Below are 24995 nucleotides of genomic sequence, written 5' to 3'. Positions count from 1 at the left end.
TTAATAAAGGTAGGGAGGACTAAGGAGAGGATATTATATATCTACTTTAATTATATAGGGTCCTAGTAGGCTCCGCGTAGCTAGATATAGTGTTTTCTAGTAATAGAAGTAAAGGCGGCCTAGATAGCTACTCTACGTTTAAGTATTTAGCGCTTAAGAGGTCTAAAGATAAGGTTATTAAGGTTATTAAAGAGGCTATCACTCTAGTAAGAGGATATTATTAGTTTAAAGGGAGAGATGAGTATAGGTAGTCTTAATAAGTAGGAGATAGTATATTTAATAAGAGGGTTATTAAATTATTAGTTATAGGGTTACGCGTTAGCCTTATTAGGTTTAGTATTTTTCCTATATAACGGGATAAAGCTAACGTATTATAAGTAGTAGACTACTACTCCTAAAACTCTATTCTAGCTAGAGTAAGTCTAGCCTATTAGATAAAGGCTTTATAGACTACTCTATTAAGTTATTTAGTAAGGCTATTAGTAGGCATCTCTTTAGTTAGATACTATTAAAACTAAATAGAGCCGTCCTAGTATACTTAGCATAGCTAATATTAATAGATATCTACGTATTAAAGAGATATTTTTAGTTTAGGAAGATCTTTAGTAATAATCCTAAGCGTTTATTAGTTATCGTACTAAAGAATTAGTAATAAGTCTAATTATAAGCGGAGATTCTTAAAGAATTACTTCTACTAAACTATCTTAGTCCCGGCGTAAGAGAGAGATAATAACTTAGCTTTAGTAGTAGATTTTATGACGGTAGTTTAGCGCGTAGCCTTCTAGTCTACTAGGCCGCTAAATAGTATAAAGATCCATCCTTTAGATGACTTATAAGTAGCTATATTATCACTAAATAAAGCGTCTAAAGCTCTAAAGAACTCCCTATATAGGGCGCTAAGCGCTACTCTATTTAGCCGTCCTTATCTATACCGTAGGCTAAGTTCCTTAGTATTAAGTAAGTACTATAGGACGTAATTAGTAGCCTTTAAATAAGCCTTTATAGGGTTTATAAGGTATCTAGCTAGCTAAGATGCGGTAAAGGCGACATCTAAGTATATAGTAATAGCTACGAAGTTAATTAAGCTAATACGGCCTTAAAATGCCTTAATCTCTTTAAGTATAGTAATGTAGTCCTTAGGTATAAAGAGGTCTAATCTTACTAGGAGTAGTAATTACGGAGGCTTAGTATTAAGTTTAATCATATACTAGGTAGCTATCTTCTTAATATATGCTTCTTAGTCTACCTAAAGGACCTACTTAGCCCTATTCCTAGTAATCTTCATATCTAAGAACTAGTAGATAGGAGCTCTACCTATAATCTTAATCTCCCTCTTAAGTTTAGATTTAATAGCTACTATATATACTACATCTTTATAAAAGTAAACTATATAGAAGTTATCTATATAGAAGAATATATATATAAGGCTATTAGAGAAGAGATACTTAATTCCTAGCACTTATTTAAAGCTAAGCTTCCTTAGGATACCTATAAAGTAGGTTTACTAGAGAAGAGGAGCCTCTTTAAGGCTATATAGCGCTTAGTAAATCTTTAATACTATATAGCCTAGATATTTAATCCCTTCTAGAGGCTAGGCATATAGCGCGTATAGGAGTCTAGTATTTAAGAAGGCGTTAATAATGTCCTATTAGTTACACTCTATGTTAAATGCTATAATAATAGCTATTAAGGCATAAAAGATTCATATAGTAAGGGTAGACGCGTATATCTTATACTTTATGCTTTATAAGTCTCCTCTTATATAAAGGCGAGCCTTATAACACTCTAGAAAGAGGTCCGCGTTTAGCTTATATTTAAATACCTAAGTAAGGGGTATTATTACTACGTCTAGTAGCTTCTTAACCTACTTAAACGTCCTAGTATCTATTACCTTCTAAAACTCCTTATTAATAGCATCTATAAAGAGGTCTTTATGTAGGTATTATAGTATCTACTTATATCTATAAGGTTCTAGAGGAAGATTATTATGATAGAGCGCGGCTTACGTTATAATTTACGTAGCTAAGGCGAGGGTAATAGCTAAGGTAAGTAAGGGGTAGAAGCTTTAGTTTAAGAGGTTAACTAGATAGATTATTAGTACCTCTTTATCATTAAGTCGCTTTACTAGGTACTTAGATTCATTCTTAGCTACGCGTTTAACGCTAATAATAGGCGGGAACATGCTATCTATATTTAGTATAAGAGGCTAATCTTAGCGCGTTAGCGCGTCTATATTAGGCGTATATAAAGGGATCTTATTAGTAACGCGCGGTTCTCCTACGTTATTAGTAAGATTTAGCCTCTATATTACGGGAACCGTAAGAGTTAATAGGGGATTTAATAAGTCTAAAACGCCTTATAGTACGGCTAGAACATCTTAAACTAGAAAGATTAAGTTATATTAGAAGTTATCCTAGTTAATAGGGCCCTAATCTTCCTAAAACGGCTTATTTAATAGGAGCTTTTAAGGGTCGTAATAGGGCTCCTACTAGTTAAGAACTTTCTCTTATATATTAAAGAGTCCTAAGGCTAAAAGCAGCTTATAGAATTAGTCTAGTAGGTGAGGATTAAGTATATTTAGTGCGTTAATAGCCTATTAGTCCTCTAGCTAGTCTAGGTAATATTATTAGCATTTATTAAAGAGGACGTTCCTAGTCCTTACTACCTTATTTAATAATAGGATCTAGATTCGCGTAATTATTATTAAATCCTAGCTAACTAAGTATCTAATGTTAGCGCGTAACTCTAGCTTATAAGTCTTACCTAGTTAGTCCTTCTCTATCCTATAGATATACATCTTATAGCTAAATAGCCTAATATGAGTAAGATTTAGCTTATAGCTAGTAGTAAGCTTAAATAGGGTTTTCTACTTAAGTTACTACGTTAGGGAGCGATTAACTAGATATACTACTATAGCGTAAACTTCTAGCTAAAGGTTCTCTAGTAGATTAGCGTGTAAACGTAGGGAATATACTACCTAAATAATTACCCCCTAGCTCTCTTAGCTAGATCTTATACTAAAGTATATAGCGCTAACGGCTTAATCTTAGTCTTATTATTAAGAACTATTAAACGGAACTCTAGGCTAGCCTTTAGCTTATTATCTATCCTTAAGATATAGATGTCTCATCTAAGAGCATAGATAAATACTACTAGCTTATTCTACATCTTTAGCTAGTATTTAGTGTTATTTACGGGATATAAGCTTATAAAGTATACTCTAGTCTCTAAGTCGTACGCATAGAATAGGTATAGGTCTCCGTTATACGCGGGCGTAAAGTATATAACATCTACTACTATCTCTCCCTATAGGGTAGGAAGATAGGCTATAGTATACTAGTTATTTATTATAGAACTTTTAGATCTTACGTATATATTATACTTATTTATGCGCGGTATATTCTTAGGTAATAATATAATAGCTACTCCCTCTACGTTATACTCTAGGTATTTAATTTACTTATAGCTAATATAGCTAAGGAGGGTGTACTAGGCCGGAGATAGGAGAGATCTTATTAGGTTTATACTATAGTAGGTAATAGCTAGGGTAAATAGTATGGTTTTATAAGCTTACTATTATTACTAGTCTTAGAGGGTTATAGTTTAAAGATCTTAGATAATAGAGGCGTAAGCTTATTACTTCTATACTTTAAGGACCTAGTCTACTAGGAGAGGATTCCCTTATTTATTAGCTAGCTAGTTAAGTATCTAAGGTGTTTACTAGGCTAGAGTATTAATTAGGAAGTATAGGATACGTCCTTATAGCTAAGAGAGTTAAAGTAATAGGTCTCTATTATAGAGTATTACGTTATCCTATAAATACTAAATAAAGCCGGCCTTTTTAAGCCGTCCTTTAGATATAATATTAACGTAAAAGCCTAGGATATATACTATATTATAGAGGTTTAGGTTATATAGGTAGCCCTTAGTATCCCTTATATAGAGTTTAACTCTCCTATACGTAACTACTCTAATCATCCTATTTCTAACATTAATATTATCGTTTAACGGAAGTCTTATTAGTTTAAAGCTTATATAGGAGTAGTAGTTAATAATATAAAGATCTAAGCCTATATCTAAGATCTATCCCTTATCTAGTACCGTTTATACTAAGTAGTTTTATGGGTTTTAGCTAGAGATAGCGATGTATATATTCCCTTTATATAGTTTTATAGATTTATTATTATCTAGTAGTTTAAGGATCTTAGTATTATTAAACTACTTAGGAATAGCTCTCTAGTAAGGCTTAGCCTTAAGTTAGTCTACGTAGTATAATAGTTAAGCCTTCTCCTCCTTTAAGCGGTTATTAAGTAGCTTATACTTAGCCGGGTTAATGATGTTATAGGCCGTATATATAGGGTACTACTTATTATCTATCTTCCTAGTTAAGTCTCTATAGGGATGGCCTTTAGATAATATAGTAGAACCTTTTATTATTATCTAGTCCTTATCTATATAGCTTAAAACGTCTTAAAGAACCACGGTATTACTACTATAGCTACTTATACTAAAGTCTTATCTATATACTAAAAAGGTGTTAATAGTAGTAGAAAGATTAAGGTAAGCTAAAAGGAGCTTCTTTATCTAGAGAGTAGATATAGCCTGCTTATTAGACTTATAGATAGCTTATATAAAGTACTCTACTATCCTACCTACTTTAGGAAGCTTTAAATCCTCTATATATTATTAGAGATACTCCTATTTACTTACCTAATTTATAGGGTCTTATATTCTTAATCCCTTCTAAAGCTATCTTAACTCCTTTAAGAGTATCTTTTCCCTATAGTTACTTATTAGCGTAAACCTATCCTTTAGAGCGCTTATCCTTTCCTTAATTATAGGTTTTCCGTAAGCTAAGTATTTAGTAGTTAGGGAGTAGGTATCTATAATCTTATTAAGGGTAAGGTACTTCTTAGTAGTAAAGTCCTTATATAGTAGGAGGAGTAGGGCTTATTATTTATAGGTTTTAAGGTCCTTTTTATTAGTAAGGACTAGTCCTTTAAGGAGCGGCTCTTAAGGCTCTACTTTAGAGAAGAGGGTGATAAGGCTAGTATATTTAAGTAGATTATATTAATTAAGAAGGGAGATAGTCTAGTTAAGCTATCTATTCTAGTCTTTAGCTATATTAAGAATAATAGTAGTATTAGTAGCTATAGTAATTTTACTAAGGTATAATACCTAGAAAGTTCTTAAAACTACCTAATCTAGAAAGGTATAAGTCTTTATAGGGTAGGGTGCCCTAATATTAAAAACTCTATATTTCCTATAGGATTATCCTAATTAGGTATAGTACTAAGCTTTAATATATAGCTAGGGGGGGCCTACTTAAGTTATATAGCTCTAATTAGTTAACTAGGTATATATTAGCAATTCTAGGCTTATAATAATTATAGATAAGTAGGTACGTCTATATACATAATTAGTTATATGATAAGGGGAAGATATTATCTTATTCTCTATAACTATCTACTCATATAACTACTTTATATAACTAGAATTAGGTGATTATAAACGTGTCTTATCAGTTCTCTACCGATATCGCTACTACTGCGCCTTAGGAGATATTAAAGATATCGTATTAAGCACGTGTAGTGGAGTCGTCTTGGCGCGATTGGAACCCGCGCCGGTGTCCGAGTAACGGGCCTGCTGTGCTACCTACCAGCGACGACACGGCGACGGCGATGGGTCAAGGACTGATTGACGGGTGTGTGTTTTTGGTTGTGTTGGGCCCCGGTTTCGCCGTTGTGCGCCCTGACGATGGATGATGGCTCTTGGTTCCTGGCTTAAGCCGCCGTGGCGGTTTGGTTGGTTCGGCCGGCGGGCGAGGAGGGACCGTTAGAGCTTGTCGGAAAGAAAATGATTGGCAGACATGAAATGGGAAGATCATTGCTCGGGAGAGAGAGAGAGAGAGAGAGAGAGAGAGAGAGAGAGAGCGAGCGAGAAATCTCAAAAGAACATTGGAAAGTTCTGAGGCGGCTCACAGAGCATACCATCAAAGCATAACATCAAAGCCTACCATCGAAGTGTGCAGTCGGAAACGCTGCTCACTAACTCCGTCCACCACAAAGCAGACGAGGCTTCGTAATAAGTTGCTAAGAGGGACGGCCCTGCATTACATGGCGATTTTAGCACAATCATGGTGAGAGAGGCGTCGCCGGGTAGTCTAGGAATTGTAGGTTGCCAATAGTTCCGGTAAGCGCTAGCGAGCCCGCTTCCTCCCGGACAATCGCAGAGCGTCGGGACTTGTTAGAATCCGTCCATCTCCACCTTGAACCTCATGGTTCGGTAGCCGTGTCCCGTGGTCGTGGCGAGACTGAGAATTGGCAAAGGCTATGAGAGGCGGAAGTTGGGTGCACATGACCGCGGGAGGCTTCGTCGTCAGTCGATAACCACGCGTAGGGTCTGTCTTCGAATTGGAGGATTCGAGGAGGTCCGACTGGTTGTCGTCGAGTCGAACAAGAGTCTGTGCGGTCATGTTGATCCCCAGCCTTCATTTGACATGCGACTGAGACAATGGAAGAGGTGGTCGAGGTTGAGGTAGCCTTGTCAAAGGAACGATCAGAAGTCGATGGGTCCGTCTCAAGCGACCGAGGATGGGACTCAAGCCGGCTGCAGGGTGACTTCACACTGGCGCTGTGCTGGCAGATGGTCTGGAGACGGGGGCGTAATGTGGACGGTGTGGGACTCGAGCAAGTCATTTACCCGGGGCTGTCACGTGAAGCCGGCCGTTTGCGAAAGAAACTGGAAATCCTTCCTTCGTCCGCACCAGCAACCTCGTCTCGTCACCATAGCCATAAACATTGTCCCATCCTCCCAGTCCTGTCGTCACACCACAGACAACAATACTGCCCTCATCCCAACGCCAACCACACTCGACCTCTCGCCTTCACCAGCCACTCGCATCCAGATCCTCTCGGCCTTGGCTAGCTAGCTACACGGCATGCGGCACGCGACACACTAGATAACCACCACCCAACCTCTCTGCTCGTCTCGTCTGCAGACCCTGCGCTTCAAAGCCCAACGTCGACCGCCGCGAGAACACCATGGCATTCAACTTCAACTGGTCGCCGCTGATCGCGGACACGTCGCGAGCCCGCGAGATGCTGACAGCGGCGCTGAACAAGTCGCCGAAGCCGCCGATCATCGTTGACGACATCATCGTCACCGAGCTCAACCTCGGCGCCGTCCCGCCAGAGCTCGAGATTTTGGAGATTGGAGACTTGGCCGAAGACCGCTTTCGCGGCATCTTCAAGATGACGTACTCGGGCGATGCCTTTTTGACCTTGAAGACTCGCGTGCAGGCCAATCCCCTCAACACCTACCTGTCGACAAAGCCCTCGTTTGCATCACCTCAGCCTCTCGCCGCCGCCGATGGGCTGACAATTCCGCTCCAAATCACCCTGTCCGACATTCGGTTGTCGGGCTTTGTCATATTAGTCTTTTCGCGTCACAAGGGCCTCACACTGGTCTTCCGCAACGATCCTCTCGAATCCCTTAAGGTCTCGTCCACATTCGACTCTATACCATTTGTAAGAGATTATTTGCAAAAGGAAATTGAGAAGCAGCTACGGGTACTGTTCATGGAGGACCTTCCAGCTATCCTGCATAGACTGTCGTTGCGGCTTTGGTCTCCAGAATACCGGGAAATGGATGAAAAGGTTCTCAACACCAAGAGCAACAGTGGAACAAGCACTCCGGCGCCGATCGATCCTTTTGCGAGCCCACCACAATATCCCATCGATGCGTACGGTAATCCGTTGGACGACAGCCAAATCTCAAACTTGTCCCTCGACCCGGAGGCCGAGATTCACGCATCCTTTTCTCAAAAGAACCTTTTGCGACTCGCCGCATTGAACGATTCCAACCGAACGCTCTCGCTCTTCACTCCGTCCATCCGCGACACCGTCTTCCGCGCTTGGGCTGGCTCGGCCGAACGCGCAGAACCGTCAACGCCGCACATTTCGCCCCTCACACAGTCATCTCTGTCACGCGTTCATTTTGCTGGAAGCACGACACCAAGCGCTGGCAGCGTTTCAGAAGGCACCGATGACGGCAGTATTTCGTCGAGACCCACGTATTCTAGCTCCAACTCGACGTACAACAGTCTCGGGTTGGGGGCTGGGAGATCACGAGCACATGCACAAAGGAAGAGGAAGAGGAGAATTGTAAATCTTCGCAAGGACAAGACGGTTGCGGATGACGCGAGTACGACGGCCTCCGAGGCGCTCGAGTCTTCGCTCGAGGCTTCCGTCAGCTCGTCCCTCATCCACGAGGAGCGCGAAGAGGACCTGGTTACGCCGCCTCAATCTCCGCCTCGGGAATCTGGCAAGCAAACAAGGCGCAACAGCATCGAAAAGGTTTCAATCTCTACAAGCTCCAAGCTTCAAGAGGTTCAAGCAGAGAACGAGCAGTCTGCCACTCGTCCACCACTACAGCACGCAACCACCTCGACTGTCCCGGTACGCCCTCACATCCGCGATGTCAAGAAGCCATTTGCACACTCGTACACGTCGCCTTCGTCGTCCAGTGGCCGTCTACAGGGATCAGCGCTGCCTCACGGTGACATTCCTGCATCGGGAAGCATTCTTGAACAAGCTTGGATGATGAAGATGGCCACTGAGATTGCGCGCAAGGTGCGCGACGAAAAGGAGCGCGAGGCTCGTGAGAATGGCAGCAGTGACGCTGGGTCATTTTGGGAAAGGCGCATGGAAGACGAATTGGATGCGCCCCCTGCGTACACTGCTGCGTAACGCTCGACTATCTTTCAACCGCCACTCACATTTACACACACACACACACACACACACAGTCTATTTTCTCTGGTCACGAGTTATGATTTGCATTCGTTCGGATTGAAGAGGATTAAAATATTGGGAGGCGGTCAGGTTGGTTTAGAGGGCCTGGCATTGTTTGAGATTGATTGAAAGTCACGAGACAGGCGTTCGTTTTACGATTTCTCTTCACATTGATACCCTCTGGAGAAAACGCGAGGGTTGCGCGTTGGATAGGACGATGTAGGATAGATAGATATTTGTCCATTGATTGTAGTCTTTCCAGAGACAAGCAATGATGAGGGACGGTACACAGTGACAATAACGTGTATGTACCGAGACAGGTTGGGTACAAACGTGAGGCCCCCGATTCTATAACTAAACCGAGTCGGCACGATGGCTTTCTCGCAATCCTCATTCGCTGTGCTGCGGGCCCAACCCTTGCAGCAGTACATTGCATGCGATGTATCAGGTTTGCCCAGTTTCGTGTGCTTAGGTTCTCGCTCCTCCAGCGCTCGAGCGTCTCATACCCGCACAGCTTCCCCGCAACAACACCACCCTCAACCACCATCTGTCTTTAACAGGCGTAGCCCTGCTCGCTCTCTTCATCTTCTGCCGCTGCTCTTTGACGCTCCCTCGGCCGCGGCCCGGTGCACGTACAGTACAGCTACAGCTAGCTACCCTCTACTACTACAGGCCAGATACACCGCCTTCAACTGAAACCGCGAAGCCCACCACATTTCGAACCCAACAATTGGCCGTGCCACAACCCTCCTCGAGCTTCAAGCTGATCTCAATGACCCCTTGAAGTCGACGTGGCCCCCTCCCAGCGCCCGGTCTACACTTGGCTCGCGCCGTGTGCATCTCTGCTCAACTCCAACACAATGGAACACCAACTCGCCTCGCCCGCCACCGAGGCCAAATTCCTCATGCTCGACCAAGACTCCAGGCCCGCGCCCGTCGCCAGCGTGCCTTCGGCTCCCAAGTTGGTCAACAAGAATGATTTGATCGCCAGGGTCGCTGTCGACGCCAACGACCACGTTGTCAAGGCGCGCAAGGCGCGCCGGGTCAACACAAGGGACGATGGCTTAGCTGGCACATTTTGCAAGTGGATTGAGGCGCATCAGATTGGTACGCATCGTCAATGCCCCCCAAACTGCCATTGTTACTAACCTGCATGCATCGCAGGTCTTTCCATGAACCTCTTGCTGCTCCTCGCCCTCACCCACCTTTGCTTCCCTCGCGCCCGCCAGAGCACCTGGAAATTCTTCGACCTGTCCTACTACGACGAGAATACCAACAGATATACCCAAGGGTATGACGATTTTCCCTTCGTCTTTTTCTGGGTGGTGGCCTTCACGGCGCTTAGAGCGGGCACCATGGACTATGTGCTCAAGCCGCTGGCGCGTCTTGGAGGAATCCGCAGCAAGAAGGCCTGCGTCCGCTTTGCCGAGCAGGGCTGGCTGGCGATATACTACAGCTTCTCCTGGGCCGTGGGCATGGTAAGGTTTCCCAATGGCTCGAACAAAATTCCTGCGAATGAAATCGTCGAGAATCCCAGTGACTAACGAAGGTTTGCAGTACATATACTACCACTCGCCCTACTGGCTCAATTTGACCGAGATTTGGACCAACTTTCCCACCAATGCCATCAGCGGCCTCATGAAACGCTACTACCTCGTCCAGTTCGCCTTTTGGTTACAGCAAATTTTCGTGATCAACATGGAGGCTAGACGGAAAGACCACTGGCAAATGTTTACGCACCACATCATCACTTGCGCGCTCATCTTTGCGAGCTATAGCTACTACCAGACCAAAGTCGGCAACGTCATTCTGTGTCTCATGGACGTTGTCGACATTTTCCTCTCGGTATGTCAAAGTCGAAATAGACGCTTGGTGTTGGGCTAATGAGTCAATTCAGGGAGCCAAGATTCTCAAGTACCTCGGATACCAGACGGCCTGTGACGTGGGCTTTGGCATCTTCATCGTCTCATGGACCGTTGCACGTCACGTCTTGTACATTATGGTGATGTACTCGATTTGGACAATCGTTCCAGTTGTCATGCCGTATGGCTGTTACGACTCCGTGTCGGGATTTCTCCTCCCCGATTCACCAACAACCCCGGCGAATGGTGGTGGGGAAATCATGAAGGAGATTCTGCAGCCCTTCCGCGACCCTAGCGGCGTCGTGTGCTTCAACGACCGAATTCGCATGTCATTCCTAGGACTCCTTGGTGGACTGCAAGTTATCACCCTTCTCTGGTTTTACATGATCATCAAGGTCGCCTACAGGGTTCTTGCGGGCCAAGGAGCAGACGACACGAGGTCAGACGACGAGGGCGAGGACGAGGAAGAAGAGGACAACCGGCTGAATGGCACCGACCCCGAGGACAACCTGAGGCGTCAGGAAAAGCCAGGGAAGGAGGTCCTCAAGATCACATCGCTCGACCAAAAGCCCCTTGAGCAAGAAGTTGGGGTCGAAGGGCTGGCCTTCAACACACCGACGAGACGGAGGAGTGAAAGGCTCTACAAGAGAAGTGCTTCGCGAGCTAGCGGCATCAGCATCCCTGGTCACAGTGACAGAAAAGAGTTGCTTGGCCGCATTGGCTGCGATAAGCCTGTTTCGGAATGAGACTAGAGTAGTGGAACGGGCCGAGTTGCCAAAGCTTACCACTCCAGACGACACTCGAAAGCTGGCGTTTCCTCCCTCGTCTTGGACCGCTTGGCAAGCCATCTGCCACCGTCGCATCTTTGTCCGTAGAGCTTTTTGGTGCTCTCGATACGACACAGCACGTCTGTTTTCCTTGTTGCGTCTTGTCAAGGACGCAGATACGGCGTACATAACTTTCTACATGCTCCCCTTTTTCCTGCTTCTCCAACCCGGATTTTCCGGGTCATCGCGCGCGTGCGTCATCTCATTGGGATGGGAATTGGGCATTGACGTGGACCGACAAAAAAGACAACCTGGGTTTCTGTCACTGCATAGAAAAAAACATACCCCTGTTCATTGATCCCCTTCATCTAGATGCGACACTTCGTTTGGAGCATGTGATAATGGGTATTGCGGGGGAGGCCATGGGTTGGTGGTGGGCATGGTGACGAACTGGTGATGGTTTTTCTTGTTTTTGTTTCCATTGTCTCCTTGTCTTTTCCTGAAAATGGTGTGAATGAGGCCTCATGATGGAAAGGGTGTTTGTGCTCGGTGCATTACGAATGGGCTTGGTTGGAATGAATACTGAAGTGGCATTGATTTGAATCGAATGGTTGCTTTTTGTCGTCTTGATTTGATTGTTAGAGGAGCATTCGTCGGGGGGGATCAGCATCGGTTACTGTGGATGTGGGGCTTAAAAGTCAGTCTGGTCTTGTTGTCAAGTTTTTGGTAAGCTGGACTGATTGTTTGCAGGTACAGTGCTGACGTTTTCTGGCAGTTTTCCAAAAGCACGAGTAATGATAATGTATCAGTATTCAAGTGCGCAATGCTTCAGATGAAGTCGGAGTCTTTAGGGATTGCTATTTGCTCGGTCTCAATTGACTTTTTCTCCAGCTAAAAACCTCCTGACATTCTCATCTGTGCAGTCTTCCAGTTTTCCGGTTTACCATCACAGCAGTTCAATCAGTTTTGCAATCCAGCAACACACGACTTCTGGGAATTCGCCCGCTGCCAACAACTTTGTCCCTCCAGCATCTGCGGCCAGCCGTTAATTGCTACTGCGCTTTTACTCCATCCATCAATCAGTCACGGAACCAAGCTCACGGGTGTCCACACTGGAAACAGACAAACCATGGCTATCATCCGTGGTAGAAAAGGGCGCTGCTGGGGCATATGCCACGGCACCCACGAACGCATCACGCCTTGTCCGACCCACATCCCCATTGCAAGCAATTCTTGTCCATCCAGTCAGCCCCCAACCAATCCCCTCTTCTTAACTAAGTCATCACTACCACAACAACAACAACAACAACAATGGGTGGCAGCACCTTCGCCCCGTCTCTGCACTGCCCGCGCATGCCATTGCCGCAGTACCTAGCAGTCAAGTGCCACTTCACTTCACGCCTGGAGCAACTCTTCCACCACGTGGCCGTGGCGACCGAGGCCCCGGAGAAGCGCGACTACGGCGACGTCGACTTCCTCGTCTGCCGGCCCAAGGGCAGCGTGCTGACGGGCACGTGTCTGGAGGACGTCAAGGGGCAGCTGCAGAGGGAGATGGGCGCCGTCGAGGCGAGACTGTTGGACGGCGTGCTGGTTTTGGGGTGTCCGATGCCGGATGTGGCGAGTGGTGGTGAGATGGGTGCGAGGGTGAAGGAGGAAGAGCGGGAGAAGAAAGAGTTTGTTCAGCTCGATATTCAACTGTGTCATGCGCCCTCGCACTTGGCTTACATGCTGTTCGCCCACGCCCATGGCGACTTGTTCGGTTTTCTCAAGACGGGCGTGCGCCCTTTTGGTCTGTCGTTGAGACCGTCCGGGCTGTGGGTGCGCGTCGCGGATGCTGAGCAGCAGCAGGAGACTGGCGGCAAGCTTACCAACGGCAATCTCACCAACGGCTGGGGCAGCAGTGATGCTCGAGAACGGCATGACCCTCTGTTCTTTCTGAGCAACGATGTCGACGCCATCCTGAAGTTTCTCGGCCTGAGTAAGCGCAAGTGGGAGCAGCCGTTCGACAGCCTCCAGGATGTTTTTGAGTACGCTGTGTCGGCGAGGTGGTTTTCAAAGAGGGATTTTCACGGAGAAAATGGCGAATCAAAGCTGGTGAGTCCATTTTGCTGATTCTCCCTTTCCGCGTTCCTCGATTGCCTTCGTTGTCCTTACTGCCATTTACTCACCCCTGATTCCGGCCACTACTGGCCTATTGACCCCTGCTGCGTACCATCATCATCATCATCATCATCCATCTCCCTTTGCGAGAAAGTACCCACAAGCTAACCAGTCACAGTCCCAGCCGCAAACCCACCGCGCCAAGCACTCGTACGAAGCCTACAAGGCCCAACGCCGCAACATCTGGAACGTCTTCACATCCTACCTCTCACGGCGCAACCTACCCGCCGACCCATTTACCACCTCCCCATCCAACAAAGATAGCAGCTCAGCAGCCATCGAGACCAAACACCGCAACGCCACCCTCCTCGCCGCCCTCTCCCACTTCACCACCGCCCGCTCCCGCTACGCCGTCCACCTAGCCACGCGCGCCGCCGCGCGCCGCGAAGCCGCCTTCTGGGCGCGCGTCAAGGCGGCGCTGCCGGCCCTCATGACCGAGGCCCAAGAGGGCACGTCGTCGGGCCAGGAAGACCACCACCACGTGGCGGCGCAGCGCGTCAGGCGCGTCGTGCTGGCGATGCGGCGGTACACGGAGTTTGCGCGGGCGGTCGACGTGCGCGACCTCAGCGGCGGCGAGGCGGGAATGATGGGGCAGCCGAGACTGAGGAGGGCGGGGCGGCCGGTGGTGGATGAGGGGGAGTTTTGTGTGAGTTTCCTTCTTTCCTTTTCCCTTTTCTCTTTCCCTTATTGTTGGCGCCGTGGTTGACTGACTGTATGACTGACGCGCTTGGTGTAGTCCTGGACGGCCAGCTCGAACCTGACAGACGACGACTTGATGGCGTTTGTCGAGGACAATTGGGCTGTGGCGTACGAGTTGGATCGTGCGAGGACGCGGCCGCAGCGCGTTGCGCGGCGTGATGAGGCGGCGAAGAGGCGCACGGAGAGGAGGAAGGGTCAGGCGGTCTAGGGTGTGTCGGGGATGTGGTATGCCGGCAATGAATGGAGGACTAGTGTGCGGTGGGCATGCTTCTCGCTCCATTTGATGGCTTGAAAGATGTCCCATGATCAATTGTTGGAGTTGATGCGACATGGGGATGTGGTGGGCAAATGTTTTTCTTTTCCTCCTTTAATTCATAGGTTACGTTGTTTGGCAGACAGAAATCCAGAAATGATGGGCTCAAACCTCGCAACCTACCTGTCTGTACAATTCCAAAATTCAAGAAGTACGCGAGTAGTTGCTAACACGTGTCCCAGCAGCTTCAAAGGAGTGACTGAAAAGTCTGGCACAAAAAGAGTCAGCTGTAGCCCTGCATTCCCAAAGTCGGACAAGATGTAAGTTTGGGGGTGTTCAGCCAGCCCCATGTCCAGATTTCTTATGTCTCTTCTTTCTATTCCGTCCACGTAACATTCTGTAGCCCGTCCCTTTTTCTTTCCAACTTCACCATCTCCCACGCCAAAACCGCTCACTCACTGCCCAATAACCACTCCCACCAAGCAAGCTCACCAAACCCACCAAATCGTCAAATCACTCCTGCCGCCCAGTCTCTCGTTCCGCCAACCCCCTCCCCACTGCCATCCATCCATCAATGCACCTCACTTCAAACTCCCGCCCATTTTCATCTTCATCCGCAACACCCTCTCGTTTTCCGCCGCCTCGCGATCCATCTCATCGACCTGCGTCCGCACGCCGGCAATAATGCGACTCTGTCAAACAAACATTAGATCTCTTCTCCATCATCCAAGTATTTCTGTCTGTCTGCCTGTCTTTGTGGATCAGAGTCTTACTTACCTGCTCGTCGGCTTCGGAGCGCAGCTTGCGGACTGTCTCGGCGAGTTTCAGGAGGTCTGTGGCTAGTTCTTCATGCGTGGTGGTTGCGGCGGTGCTGTCTGTGGCGGTGGTTTTGGTGGTGGTGGTGGTGGTGGTGGTGGTGGTGGGCGGCTGCGCAGGTGAGCGTGGGTTTTGGATGGTGGGAGGTGCAGCTTACGAGGGAAGGCATGGTGGTGATGTCGCTGTGAGGTGATTGGTGTGGGTCTGGTCTTGGACGTAAGAGCTTGGTCCTCGTGTTGAAGTATTGTGATAATGGTTTGATGGACGAGTCAAGAGGATTGGAGGGTTCAAGAGTGTGAGAGAAGCAAAGAAGATGGCTTTTATGCGCCTTAGATCCTTCATGAAGATACACACGGTAGTTGAATCTTGGGCTGTGGCGCGATGGTGAAAGGGAAAGAGCGACTTGAGCATCTTTTCGGATGCTGCGCTTTTTCTCTTGCTGGTCCATCAGCAGGGGGAAGATACAGATCCGTAGGCAAGTAGAAAGCGCTCGCGTCTTTTCTCGCCAGTTGCGGTGTTTTTGAGTAGAACCCCCAGCATAGATCAGAGCAATTTTCAGGAACTCTTCGTACAGTTTGAAAACGCTCAGCAAGAAAGACAATCAGTATTTGACACTGCAAATCCATACACTAAGAGAAGGGATTTAAGCTGAATCTCAACGGAGCTTCCACGTCTATGTTTTGCGCTTTCTCCAACAACCAGATGTCGCTCAGCGAGGATTCCTCAAGTACCTGGGCGTTTTGCAGCCGCCACAACGGGTATATCGTAGTAACACCGGGCTTCGTAGACAATAGTGTTGGTTGGTTGACGAAAAGAATTCTAGTAGACTGTCATCAGCAAGGTCTCTAGCGGACAGGGCTGCGTCGCTCTTACCATACGCTTTACCCCATCCATTGTCATTTACAAACAACACGTTACCTTCCCAACCAAGCATATCTGCGAGTCTCACATGGCACCGCGTGGTCTCGCGTGGCTCTCTCCGCCCCCACGTGGCACCCAACTCACCACCACACCTCCTCGCTTGCACCACCACCCCGACGCTTATCCAGAACCGCAAAACGCATCCGATCATCCATCTCCCTCTCCCACCCACGCCCAATCCGCTCTATCTCCATTTCCCTCCAACACCCTCCCTTTCCCCTCCCTCCCCTGCCTCTGCGTATCAGCGATGCGCCCAACCAAAGGAAAAAAACAAAAGGAGGACGGGATAGAAAAGAGCAAAACAAAAAGAACGGGGCCTGACCGGGATTCGAACCCGGGGCCTGTCACATACAGGCATGTCTGCAGGACATGCGAGAGAACCCGAAGCGACAATCATACCACTAGACCATCAGGCCTGATTTGGAGGTCAGGAAGCCCATGCGCTAATCCGGTTGCTCGGATCTGCGTGATGGAAATCTAACTAACAAAACTAATATATAAATTGCAAATAAGAATTACTTTTAATTGATTGATTACTAGAGCTATAGGCTATCTAAGATAGAGCTATCTATAGGGGATCCTATATACGTTTATAAGGTAAGTAGGGATATCTAGCTAAAGAATCTTATATAATAAGGTATAATTCTTAGTATAATATTAGTATAGGGTAGGTATAGATAGATAGTTTATCTAGGCTCTTTTTAGATAAGGGGGGGCTAAGGACTAGCCTTCCTACTATTATCTAAGTAGATAGGTAGTATAGAGTAAGAGTAAGGAAAGGAAGGAGGATAGGGAGAAGGTATATATAGAAAAGTAAATATAGTATAGGGTAGTAGGTAAGGTAGATTATATATATACTCTACTATAGCATTCTAGTACTATCCCTAATAGTACCGTTCTTAGTTAGCGTTATATAATACCTTTCTTAGTACCTATAAAGGTAAAAAAAGCGGGTAAGGTTTTTAACTAGTAGCATCTATCTTCTAGCTAACTAGTATAGTTAGCTAATACTTATTATAGAAAATAAAGAATGCTTAAGAACCTAGGTTTAATCTATATTAATATTACTTATAATTTAATCTAGCCTAGTTAATTAATTAATTAATTAATTAATTAATTAATTAATTAATTAATTATTTTACGTCTTACTAGAGCTATAGGCTATCTAAGATAGAGCTATCTATAGGGGATGCCGTATACGTTTATAAGGTAAGTAGGGATGCCCGTCTAAAGAGTCTTATATAATAAAGTATAATTCTTAGTATAGTATTAGTATAGGGTTATTATAGATAGATAGTTTATCTAGGCTCTTTTTAGGTAAGGGGGGGCTAAGAACTAGCCTTCCTACTATTATCTAAGTAGATAGGTAGTATAAAGTAAGAGTAATAAAAGGAAGAGGGGTAGGAAGAAGGTATATATAGAAAAGTAAATATAGTATAGGGTAGTAGGTAAGGTAGATTATATATATACTCTACTATAGCGTTCTAGTACTATCCCTAATAGTATAACTTTAAGGTTACCTAATATTTATACTAGGGGGATAGCTTTATTAGATAATAGGGATAGTTTAGGTCCTAGGAGTAATAAGTACCGTTATAGTTACTATACTTTAACGCTATATAGGTACATGTTATACCTCTCTTTATATAGTATTTATAGTCATGCTTCTCTATAGTATAGGGGCTAGTATATAGTAAGCATTTAGTCCTATTATAATACCTAGAGGAGCTATAGCTAAATGCTTAACACTTTATATACTATATATCTAGAGTGATCTTAAGGAGCTTTATAACCCTAATACTTACTCCTATAAGATAGAGTAGCTTTAAGATAGCTATCTCTACCTCTTTTACTATATAGAAGGCTATAATAACTAACCCTACTTTTTAGATAGCCCTCCTTTTAGCTAAAGTAAGCTAGTATAGAGTTCTAATAATAGAAAGGCTAGGATTAAAGGTATAGACCTCTTCTATAATAAATTATCTAATATTAAGTAAGCGTAGGTCTTCTATAGGGATGCTATAGGTAATAACCTTATACTAGGTTTAGTTCTCCTAGACTATAGCATCTAGGAATAGGTAAGTAAAGAGGTCCTTATAGGAGGTAAGGAATTTAGAGTCGTACTAGGGTAAGCTAGTAAGTAGGATGTTACCTTTCTCCGTATATATTACTATTAACATAACTAGGCTAGATATACCTATATTCTTAAAGGCGTTATTAATGTTATTTCGTATAGAGAGAGGGTTAAAGTCTAGAAAGGGACTTTACTACTAGATAATAACCTATATGTCCTATAGGGCCTTTAGGGGAGTAGTAGCTAGCTTTATAGTTATCTTTAGGTAAGGAGTTATGTATAGTTTTCTAGTAGTAGTTACTTTCTAGGCTTAGGTTACGTATGATAGGTTAGCTAGGGTTATAGAAAGGATAACTAGCTTTTTTAGCTAGTAGACCTTTACTCCTAGCGTATAAGTAGTATTTTTAAGGGAGTAAACTTAAGTAGTAAGAACTAATAATATATTACCTATACGACCTATCTTAGTATAATCCCGTAGGATATTACTAAGGTTATAGAGTCTTTACTTCTTACTCATGTTATATATAAGGTTTATTACGTATAGGATGTAAGAGAGTGCTATATTAATTACCTCCTAGGTAGTATTAAAGTTTAGATAAAATCTAAACCTAGTCCTTTTTCCTTAGTAGGTAGGGTTAGGTTTAGAGGTATCTACTAGGATAGTTCTCTTTAGTATAGTGTACTATTTCTTAGTTAGGCCTAGTACGATAATTAGTAGGGATAATAGGGGGATAGGGTATATAGGGAAGTCCTAGTCTATTTCCTTAGGTTTATTAGCTAGTTAAGTAGGTAGTAGGCTAGGCGGTATAGGGGTATCTTAGTCTATTTTCTTAGGTTTATAGTTATAGCTATCTAGTAGAACTAGGTTAGGTAGGGCCTCCCCCTAGGGGGTAGGTACGGGTGTACTTATAGTATAATACTTTAGAGGGTAGGTTTTTACTTTCTAACTTTAGTTATATACGTACGAGCCCGCGCTATAGAGTTATAGCGGGTATAGTGATTTTTAATTTTTTAAAAATTTTATATATAGTAATAACTTGTTAACGTATAGGCTTTTTTTTAAGAAGTAGTGGCTAAACTAAAGAAGAGTATAATCTAGCCTAGTTACCGCCGTTAGATAACCGTATATTAACATTATTACTAATAATAGGGCTCTATACGCCGCCCTAGCCTAGGTATACTATATAGATAAATAGCGTTAAGCCCTTACCTTACCGCTAAACGGTTATCTAATTATTATTAGGAGTAGAAGGGTTTAGCTAGAGTAGTTATAGAGTAGTTATCTAAGTTATATTAATACCTTTCTAATCTAGAGGGCTAGGGTCTTAGTAGAGGCTCTATATAAGGTGGAGGAGGGATATAAGCCTAGAGAGTATTAGGTAGATTATAGTTAAAGGGGTCCCTTCCTAGATTATCTTTAGTTAGAGGGGTTCTAGGGTAGTACCTATGGGAACTATAAGTAGAGGGATTATGGAGCTTATTATTTACTCTACTAATAGAGCTTAGAATAGATTCTCTCTTCTTCTTTTTACTCTTCTTTTCCCTTAGTCTACTCTTTATATATACTATGCCCTAGTAGAAACCTTCATCTAACGTATAAATTTAAGTATAAATTATTAACTAACGTCTCCTTAGAATAGCTCTCTATAGGGTATAGAGGCTATATTCCTACTATTATTATTATATGCCTAAAGTGCTTCCTATATTACTTCTTTCCTAGTAGAGCTATAGAGTGGGTAGTTACTAATAAGATGTTATAGTATTTATTAGGCGGTATTATTATAGCTATAGTTATCCTAGGCTATCTTACTAAACTATAATAGGTAGGCTTTAAAGTAGCTATAGTTTAGTTTTAATTAGAAGTAGGCTAATACTTCTAGTTATCTATACTTAGGGAGTTAGATGGATGTCCTTAGTATAGATAGGAAGTTACATATATATAACTCCTAGGATAGTATTATCTATGCTTCCTAGTATTATATAGTATATACTATCTATTCTACTATAGTTCTTTATCGTACGCGCATCCTAAGGAGGATAGTACTTAAGTAGTTATTCTCTAGGGTTAGCTTAGTAGCCTCCTTTATAAGGGCATCTACTTATAGGTTTCCTCTAATCCCTATATAGCCTAGGGCCTATAAGAAGGTAAGACTACCTTATCTAGCTATAATTAAGTAGCCTATATCTATAGCTTAAAGTTATAGTCCTTAACCTAGTAGGTTAGACGGGGTTTAGAGGCGGTATAGTATAGCTTAGTTATCTATATATACTATAATCCGTCGTCCTAGCTATTTCTAGGTAGCTAACTCTATAGCCCTTATAAGTGCCTCTAGTTCTCTATTATATATAAGCTAGTATAGTCTAGTATTTCCTCTATATCTTACTACTACTCTTATACTATCTTATTAGGTGTTATATGCTATAATTCCTATACCTACTCTATTTCCTTTTAGGATAGATAAAGCGTTAGAGTATAGAATAACTACCTAAGTTATATATCCTATATATCTAATATATACTTAGGCTTCTTATTCCTTTAGGAGGTAGCTAATCTTAACTTTATACGGAGTAGTCTTTTTCTATAGGGGAAAGGAACCATATTTAATTAGGCTTTTAGTACCTATTACTAGGTCTAAAATTATGCTCTAGACATGTTTAAGTTATATCTATCATCCTAGTATGTTCTCTTATTTAAACTTATTAATAATTATACGTACTAGGTATTAGTAACTAAGCTTAAAGAGTCGTATAGTATATACTTAAAGTAACATGTTACGCCTTAGGTAGGGGGGGAGAAGTCCTACTTTAATTTCTATAGGGGTAATTAGGGAGGTCTAAAAGGCTCCTAGGATTTAGTATAGTCTATTATTTTAAAGTACTTATCTAAGTATCTTAGAGCTACTAACTTACTAGAAAACTAGGGACCTATAATCTACTATACTTTATATATAAGCTAGGTATAGTTATTAGATAGTAGTAGGGGATAGTCTATATTATATATTAGCTAGCCGTATAAGCCTACTAAGTAATTACTTTACTTAGGTGTTCTAAATTATTATATACTACCGGAATAATAGGTATATATTAAACTATATCCTAAGCTATTAGATAAGTTACTTTAGCTATACTATATAGTCTCCTAGGAGTATAATTATGGCTTACTTAGCCTTATCTAAGCTTATAAAATGGATAAGGTCTATTTTATCTTTATTAAAATTAATAGTATATTAGGTTCTAAGTAAGAAAAGCTAGTTAGCTTCCTACTAGAGGATCCGCGTATTTTTCTTCTAGCTTATTAAGGAGATTATAATTAAAACATCATTAATATATAAGAGGAATCGGACTAAGTAAGAGGAAAAGAGTTTTTATATATAAATAAGAAATAGGATTAGTAAGACTAGGCTTCCCTAGGGGATTCCTAAAACTATTAGATAAAGGTCCTCTTATTAGCTATTAAAGGAGATCTAGAGTTATTACCTACTAGTAAATATCTTTACCTATACTAGGAGGGAGGTAGGAAGCCTAATTTCCCCTATTATATATAAGAGCTAGTTATAGGCTATATAATTAAAGGCACCTTATATATTAAGGAATAGGGTTAATATCTTACGCTATACCCTCCTCTTATCTTAGATAATATATATAAGGATCATTACTATATTAATTACTAACTTCTATAGTCGTCCGCCTATTTAGGATAGGTATAGGAGGTAGGTAGCTTCTATAAGTACTCTAAGATATTTTACTATAATACGTTTAAGGACTTTTCCTAGGTAGTTAAGTAGGGAGATAACTCTATATACTTTTAGGTCTATGTAATTAGGTTTCCCTAGCTTCTTAAGTATTATACCTACTACTTCTCTCTAGCATTCTAGGTAATATCTATACGTAAAGAAGGTTTAGTATATCTAGGTAAATTTTTTAGGATGAGCGTTATACGCCTTAGTAATTATCTTCTAGTAGATCTAGTCTAGCCTAGGGGTAGTACCTTTAATCTTATAAGAGTAGGCATACTATACTTCCTTATCTATAAGGGAGGGCTAGTCCTATAGCCCTTCCTTATAGTTTATCTAGTTATATAGGGGAATATATAGTAGTAGGGGGAAGAGTTTCTAATAGAAGGTAGTATACTTACTATTATATAATGATTAGAGTTAATCTTAAAGGTTATATATCTAGGGGATTTACTTAGATTAGGTCACTTTCATGTATGCTATTACCTTATAGATAGACTAGGGTATTTCTTTTATAAGGAAGTTATTCTAGTACTCTTATTTTACCTACTTAATAGCTATGTTATATATATTCCGTGCTTATATATATGTGACTTAGTTATAATGTGCCCTATACCTTACTTATATAGTGGTTATCCTTAAGGCTATAAGGAGTAGGGACTACTATAGTTTTTATTACTATCTAGGGGTTACCTATAGGATACTATATTTAGCCGCTATCTCTATTACCTTTATAAGGTGTTATCTAAGTTAGTCTAGGTCCTCTTATAAGGTCCTACTAGAGAGTATATATTATGCCCTATTAGGAAGGACTTAGATGAGTAGACTTATAATCTTATTTAACTCTTCTTAGATGATTTACCTATACTAGGCCTAGTCGGCCTTTTTAATATTAAACTATAGTAGTAGTATTAGTATATCTTAAAACTTATTATATGTAATAGTAAAGAGAATAGTGTTATAGTTAGATAGGGGGTTCTCTTATACCTACTAGTTAATCACTTAAGTAGTAACTATTAGAGTGTATAGGGAGAGGTTAATAAACTTATAGAGCCGCATGGTAAAGTCTAGTCTTTAAGGCTAGATAATAGCCTAGAATATAGGGGAACTTAGCTAGATTTACTAGCTAAAAATAAAGGAATAACTCTAGAAAAGAGTTCTCCTTATAGCCTAGAGTAAAACGGGCTTATAGAGAGGACACATGGGTTAATAGATACTATTACCTATTACCTTCTCTTAAATTCTAAGGTCCCCCTTACCTTCTAGCTAGAGGCTATTAAAACCGCCACTTATATTCTAAACCGGACCCCTAAGAAGTCCCTAGAGGATATTTCGCCTCTAGCCCGGCTAAATATAGCTAAGGGCAGGTCTCCTACTATAAATCTCTCTTATATAAAGACTTTTAGAAGTAAAGTCTTTATAAACATCCCTAGAGAAAAGCGTACTATATCCTCTAAGTATTCTCCACGCTCTAGGCCTAGTATATTATTAGGCTTTAAGGGGGAGCATATTTATAGATGCTAGGATATAGAAAAACAAGCTATTATACGCACTAGGGATGTTACCTTTAAAGAGGATGAATTTCCTTCTCCCTATACTAAAAGTATAGAAGATAAGGAAGATATAGACTATACTAAGCCTATATTTCCTTCTTCTATAACTAGCCCTCCTAATAGACTAAGATCTAGGTCTATAACTACTATAGATACTAGTAGGGAGGAGCCTAGGAGAAGTGAGCGCCTTAGAGAAAAATCCTCTAAGGAATCGACTACTATAGAGGCTACTATTAATAGCCCTATAGAAGAAGTAACTCATCCTCTTAGAGAGACCTTTAAAGAGGTTAGAATCCCTAGTAGTAGCAGCTATGTTACTATAGAAGGCCTAAGTAATATAGAGAAAGATATCTCTTATTACTTACTCTATAGTAATAGGGAACCTACTACTACTAAAGAAGATGCCTATAGACGCCTTAACTAAGGTACTTATAAAGGCTCTCTTTACTAAATTCCTCTCTATTACCCTGCGTAATAAGTTAGGGGGAGTGTTAGAGGCCTAAGAATAAGTCTAGACTATTCTAGACTCTTCTAGACCTCTTCTATTACTAAGAACTTATTCCTACGGGTTCTTTTAGATTCTAGCCCTTATTCTAGATTATCTTATTACTAAGGCCTAGAATCTTCTAGTCTAGATTAATTAGAAATCATCTTCTATTAATAGAAGAACCTATTACTAATTACCTAGAGATAGAACTCTCTAGAATCTATAGGTTCTTCTATATAAACACCCTTAGGTAGCCTGCTAGTTAGTCCTTTAAGGAAGTTCTCTTATAGTAAAGAATCTACTATATTCTCTACTATAAACCATCTACCATATAGTATATAATAAAGATATTACTTATCTTTATAGAATACCGCTAATAATATGCCTATATTCTTAAAGGCGTTATTAATATTATTTTATATAGAGAGAGGGTTAAAGTCTAGAAAGGGACTTTACTACTAGATAATGACCTATATATCCCGTAGGGTCTTTAGGGGAGTAGTAGCTAGCTTTATAGTTATCTTTAGGTAAGGAGTTATTATATATAGTTTTCTAGTAGTAGTTACTTTCTAGGCTTAGGTTACGTATGATGGTTTAGCTAGGTTTATAGGAAGGATAACCGGCTTTTATAGCTAGTAAACCTTTACTCCTAGCGTATAAGTAGTATTTTTAAGGGAGTAAACTTATATAGTAAGAACTAATAATGTATTACCTACGTGACCTATCTTAGTATAATCCTATAGGACGTTACTAAGGTTATAGAGTCTTTACTTTTTACTTATATTATATATAAGGTTTATTATATATAGGATGTAAGAGAGTGCTATATTAATTACCTCCTAGGTAGTATTAAAGTTTAGATAAAATCCGAACC

At 42.1% G+C, this 24995-nt stretch overlaps 3 protein-coding genes and 1 non-coding gene across 4 annotated transcripts; 3 read left to right on the top strand and 1 right to left on the bottom strand.

Moving 5' to 3' along the window:
- The first annotated feature begins 6693 nt into the window (after positions 1–6693).
- On the top strand, positions 6694–9137 carry IWZ02DRAFT_461008 (mitochondrial distribution and morphology protein 34). The gene has a single exon (XM_066768190.1). It carries the CDS (start codon positions 7044–7046, stop codon positions 8748–8750), a length of 1707 nt encoding a protein of 568 aa, XP_066619301.1. The 5' UTR covers positions 6694–7043; the 3' UTR covers positions 8751–9137.
- A 436-nt stretch (positions 9138–9573) lies between these two features.
- On the top strand, positions 9574–11596 carry IWZ02DRAFT_79126 (TLC domain-containing protein). Its single transcript, XM_066771223.1, has 4 exons — positions 9574–9902; positions 9960–10273; positions 10353–10640; positions 10693–11596. The coding sequence occupies exons 1-4, from the start codon at positions 9656–9658 to the stop codon at positions 11401–11403; spliced, it is 1560 nt and encodes a 519-aa protein (XP_066619300.1). The 5' UTR covers positions 9574–9655; the 3' UTR covers positions 11404–11596.
- Positions 11597–12494: 898 nt separating this feature from the next.
- Positions 12495–14491, top strand: IWZ02DRAFT_508368 (uncharacterized protein; the record flags this gene model as incomplete). Its single annotated transcript, XM_066770443.1, has 3 exons — positions 12495–13518; positions 13703–14230; positions 14321–14491. Exons 1-3 carry the CDS (start codon positions 12736–12738, stop codon positions 14489–14491), a joined length of 1482 nt encoding a protein of 493 aa, XP_066619299.1. The 5' UTR covers positions 12495–12735.
- Positions 14492–16586: 2095 nt separating this feature from the next.
- On the bottom strand, positions 16587–16689 carry IWZ02DRAFT_t105. Its single transcript has one exon. It is a non-coding gene; the product is annotated as a tRNA-Pro (tRNA).
- Between the last annotated feature and the right edge of the window lie 8306 nt (positions 16690–24995).

This window comes from Phyllosticta citriasiana, assembly GCF_038021145.1.
Source record: "Phyllosticta citriasiana strain CBS 120426 chromosome Unknown IWZ02scaffold_14, whole genome shotgun sequence".
Lineage (NCBI taxonomy): Eukaryota > Fungi > Ascomycota > Dothideomycetes > Botryosphaeriales > Phyllostictaceae > Phyllosticta > Phyllosticta citriasiana.
Note: the sequence above shows the minus strand (reverse complement) of the source record. Positions and strands in the feature narration are given on the sequence as shown.